Here is a 5,356-nt window from a genome sequence, read left to right as displayed (position 1 = left end):
GGATCATAGGGCCACCCCCACCAAGAGACATGATGTCCCTCACTGGCACATAGCACTAAGGGGGACAACACTGGAGACACAGTGCAGGAATTGTGCCCGATCTGACCCCACCACACCGAGGCGAAACACTAAGGGTGTGCAACAGAGCAGCAAAGGTAGCATAGCAAGGAAGTCCCTGGGAAATACCAAAAGTAGACTGTGGGGTCAAGGCATGGTACGCCATCAGACTCGACTGGAAAACACTTCTAAAGGTCAACAAACAGACCTTGAACCTTGAATTTATAGGCTTTTCTTTATTTTGTCATTTTTTTTTGTTGTTTTGTTTTCCTTTGTTGCTTTGTTTTTTGCCCTCTGTAGTGTTTTTGTGCATATTATCTCTGCATGTCTATCTAGATAAGATAGGTGGACAAACAATCCGGAAGAGAAAACAATGAGACTGACAGTTTCAGGAGAACGTGGAAGTAGGGGAGGTGGGGGAAAAGAAGTGGGTGTCAACAACCCCAGGGACAAGGGAACAAGTGGTCTAAAATCAATGGCGAAGAGGGTGTACAAGGCCTGGTAGGGCTTGATCAAGCAGCAATGTAACTGAGAGGAATTATTGAAACCCAAATGAAGGCTGAACATGATAGTGGACCAAGAGGAATGTAAGAGGAAATAGAGGAAAGAACTAGGAGGCAAAGGGCATTTATAGAGGTCTAAATAGAGGCATGCACATATGTAAATATATTTATATATGAGGATGGGGAAATAGATGTATGTGCATATATTTATAGGCTTAATATTAAGGTAGCAGATGGACATTGGGCCTCCACTCAAGTACTCATTCAACGCAAGAAGACTTTATTCTAATAATCCGGCATTCTGTGGTGCTTACCTTCCCGTCACAATCGCTGAAGACACAGTGGGTACATAAGCAAATGTGATGAAGAAAGCTGACGGTGCCCGGCTATCAAAAGATATAGTGTCTGGGGTCTTAAAGGCTTGAAGATAAACAAGTGGCCATCTACTGAGAAGCAACATAGCCCACATGGAAGAAGCACACCAGCCTGTGTAATCATGAGGTGTCAATAGAATCAGGTATCGGGCATCAAAGACCCAGACCAAAAAAATCCTATCATTGTGAATGAGGTGGAGTGCGGAGTGGAGACCCAAAGCCCATCTGTGGGCAATTGGACATCCCCTTACAGAGAGGTTGCAGGGAGGGGACGAGCCAGTCAGGGTGTAGTGTAGCAATGATGAAACATACAACTTTTCTCTAGTTCTTTAATGCCTCCCCCATTCTCCACTATCATGACCCCAATCCTACCTTACAAATCTGGCTAGACCAGAGGACTAGACAGGTCCAGATAAGAGCTGGAAACAGGGAATCCAGGACAGATAAACACCTCAGGACCAATATTGAGAGTAGCCATACCAGGAGGGTAAGGGGAAGGTGGGGGGTGGGGGGAATCTGTCACAATGTTCTACCTATAGCCGCCTCCCAGGGGGATGGACAACAGGCAAGGGAGTGAAGGGAGAAAAGTCAGTGTAAGATATGAAAAAAAAATTATAAATTATTAGTATAACCTCAAGGGTTCATGAGGGAGGGGAAAAATGAGCTGATACCAAGGGCTCAAGTAGAAAATGGTTTGAAAATGATGATGGCAACAGATGTACAAATGTGTTTGACACAATAGATGCATGCATGGATTGTGATAAGAGTTGTACAAGCCCCAATAAAATGATTTATTAAAATTAAAAAAATAAGATGAAAAAATTTATTTTTCATTTTTATTGCTTTAGTTTAAATTAAGAAATATGTAATCTTTAAATTACAAACAGATTAAGCCCTGATATTTATACTAAGGTGCCACATTGGGGAAGTAAAGAGATACTAAGCTAAAGGTTGGAGTGTTTTCAAACCCACCACATGCTTCATGGGAGTCTGCTTCTACAGTAGTAATTGGAATTAGTTTCCCTAAGGGTCATTGGTACTCTGTTCTGCAGCGTCTTGATGAGTTGGAATCCACTTGACAGTAACAGGTTTGTGTTTGGGTTACTTATACCAACTGTCAAAAAGGGAGCAGGGGGTGGAGTTAGGCATAAAGTGGTTTCTGTAAGTCACATGACTCTTGGGACATTTACCTTCTCTGATCACTGTTCACAAGAGGAGAAATTATAAGAGAAACAAGATAAGAAGGAAATAATATACTCAAAGCTGAAAGTTTCTGTTAGTTCAGTGATAGGATGGCTTATAGATTTAAAGACCTGTTTGATGATACCTATATACATAGCTACAAAACAGAAAATACAAATAAAGTGAAATAATTTCAAATGGTTCACAATTAACAGTGTACCAGTATCAAAATATAACATGGAGTATGACAGCACATTCAAATAAATCCTGCTCTAAAAATTGTTTTGTAATAAAGTAATTATAATTATAAGTACATGCAAAGCAAGAGTTATATACTGCCTGAATTGCTTTATAGAGAAGTAATATATATTACACACATGTATATGAAAATTTGTAAGAGAGTCGCATTTTTTAACATTTACATACAGCAGGGTCAAATTATTTTAATATATTTGATTATTGAATATGAAATTATCTTGACTATTATTAAAGCATATTTAAAAAATGTCTTTGACTACACTAACATGTTCATATTCATACATATGGACTTATTCTCAGCAGTATATTTCTATGACAGACTAAAAATATTGACTTCTCATCATTCAAACATTAGTTAACTGCTGCCCTCATGAGATGTGTATACTGACCTGTCCCCTTTGAAGAAATAGGTTTTGCCAACATCCTCCCACCAAATGGCTGAATCAATACCATGAGGGGGAATTCCACTTCCAAGAGTAATCAAGTCATGAGGGTAACCAGGTTGAAGTGTAGTGTCTTTGAACACCCAATATTTGTTACCTAGTGAAATAAATATAAAGACATACCACATTACTGTCAAATTTTACTGGCGTATATCTATTAATGCAATGTATTTTAAATGATTTTACATTCAAGCAACAAAACTCAGCACTCACATCTGGAATAGTCACTTTATTTTTGAAACGTCAATGTAATTTTCAAAAGCAATATTGGGAATAGCTATTTAATCATGTAATTTGATTCTGTGTGTTAATTTAAGAAACAAGACAAACCTAAAGTTTACAAATAATAAAACAAATCTGGATCAAGGATAAAGTCCTCTTCCCTTAGGAATTGCAGCCTATTTCCTTTCAAGGTGAAATCATTCAAGTGTTTGCACAATCTGCACACCCTTTTTCATTTTACTGATTATAACCTCTGAAATGTGTCTTCTCTACTGGTTCTTTCCCTTTACAATACACATATTCAAAGATCTCTTTTCGTGTAAACTTATTCTACTTTAACCATATGCCCTCGTCTACTTATGATACAATCCATTTTGTTAAAAAGTGATAACTGAAAGTAGGATAATTTTGGAGGATATTAAAACTGATGTTCAGAATTGCAAATGCCTGGAAAAGCACACAGACTTCTGTTGGTTGTATTGCAGTTGTGAACTTTTCTACAAGGCAACACATTTTCTCGGGGCCTGCTCCCCTGGCAGACTGTGCCCAGCACTCCCCTCTTGCTTGGGCCTGCCTTCTTCTCTTTGCTCACAGTATGTCTACAAGGTTTCTAAGGAGGTCTGCTTGGAAGGCAGGCCTGACCATACCACCCAGTTGTTTTAATTTTTCAATGGTTTGTCATTAAATTCAGGATGAAAGACAAATGGACATACATTTTATTGTAAGGTTTTTCTCTTGAAACAGTACTAAACTCTACTTTTCTCCTTTTCTGGGAAACTGGTATGAATCTTTCAAAGTTTACCTTGACATAATTTCTCTGAAAACCTTTCCCTATCTGAGCAAGGTGGATATCTTGAATTGCTGGAGCACCTATTCTTTATCTTGATCATATGACTAAGTCCTAAACCTGCCACCCACTCCAGGCTGTGAGCAACTTTAGACAGGTTTTATATCTGACTCATTGTTGTCCTGCGGCACTTTATACAATGCATGAGAAATAGTTGTTTGGTCCCTTCAAGTCAATTCCAACTCACAGAGTCAGGATGTACAAGGGAACAGAACAATGCCCAGTCCTGCACCCACCTCACACTCGTTGTTGTGTTGGAGTGCATGGTTACAGTCATCACTATAGTACATCATGTCAAGGGTCTTCCTCATTGTAGCTGACTCAACTCTACCAAGCAGGATCTCCTTTTCCAGGGACTGATCACTCCTGAAAACATGACTAAAGTACATGAGACAAAGTCTCAGCATCCTCGCTTCAAGGAGCATTTTGGCTGTACATCTTCCAAGACAAATTTGTTTGTTCTTCTAGCAGTCCATGGTACCTTCAGTATTCTGCACAAACACTTTAATTCAAATGGACTAATTCTGCTGTGACCTTCCTTATTCACTTTCCAACTTTCACATGCAAATGAAGCATTTGACAATACTGCATGACTTACATCATGCACACCTTACTCCTTGTGGTAGTTACATAATCTGTTGTCAGTTTGAAGTGAAGGGGTGGAGTCTAGCCTGTCAATCAGGTCCTAACTTGATAACCTCATTTGGAGGTACTAAGGAGATAAGTAGCTCGCTGGTGGCGGGACACTTACTCACTCCCTGGGAGACATTGCAGCTGATAAGACACATGGAACTACTCTTGTGCCTTGGAGTGGGACAAGCCATGTGGAGACCCCTGCCAGCACAGATGCTTACATTACCACTGGATCCACAAGACTTCCCACCCACCACCCTGTGATCTTCCTGCATTTGGTGTCACTTCATGTGTTTTGTGAGTCTGAACAGGACTTTATAGATTGGTATCAGACATATGGGCTAATATTGGACTTAAGGACTTGATCTGGAGTGGGCTGGGACATTTTCCCTATATTCAATTACTTTTGTATATAAAGCTGTTTCCTATACACATATGAGCTTCTATGAATTTGTTTCTCTAGTCTGCCCGGACTGACACACTCCTCAAAGGGACATTCTTTGTCTCCAACACTTTAATGCAAGCTCATGCAGCAAGTTTGTCCAGTGCAGGAGGTCAGTTCATCTCTTGACTGCTGTTTCCAGTAGCATTGACTGGATCCACCATCTATGCGTGCATGAGAATTTGTAGGTGCTTAATAAAAGAATCATGTTTAGTATGACATAAATAATGAAATATTCTATAATTTAAAAGTATTACATATGTAATACAATACCATTGCCTCTGGGTGGGGTGCAGTAATGGTTAACACACCTGACTAATACCAAAGGCTGGAGGCTCAAGTTCATCAGAGGCACATGGGAAGAAAGGCTTGGCAAATTACTCACATGGACACTG

At 39.6% G+C, this 5,356-nt stretch overlaps 1 protein-coding gene across 1 annotated transcript in view; it reads right to left on the bottom strand.

Moving 5' to 3' along the window:
• The window catches only part of MMP16 (matrix metallopeptidase 16), a 326,776-nt gene that overhangs the window by 14,833 nt on the left and 306,587 nt on the right, over positions 1–5,356 (bottom strand). The window contains exon 8 of the mRNA XM_004697483.2: positions 2,764–2,914. Within this exon, the coding sequence (XP_004697540.1) occupies positions 2,764–2,914 (151 nt within the window). The remainder of the gene's footprint in view (positions 1–2,763; positions 2,915–5,356) is intronic.

The sequence above is a fragment of the Echinops telfairi genome, unplaced genomic scaffold, assembly GCF_000313985.2.
Source record: "Echinops telfairi isolate 266 unplaced genomic scaffold, ASM31398v2 ScPeMD7_1;HRSCAF=3_0, whole genome shotgun sequence".
NCBI classification, from domain to species: Eukaryota; Metazoa; Chordata; class Mammalia; order Afrosoricida; family Tenrecidae; genus Echinops; species Echinops telfairi.
This window is presented reverse-complemented; position numbering and strand designations above follow the sequence as displayed.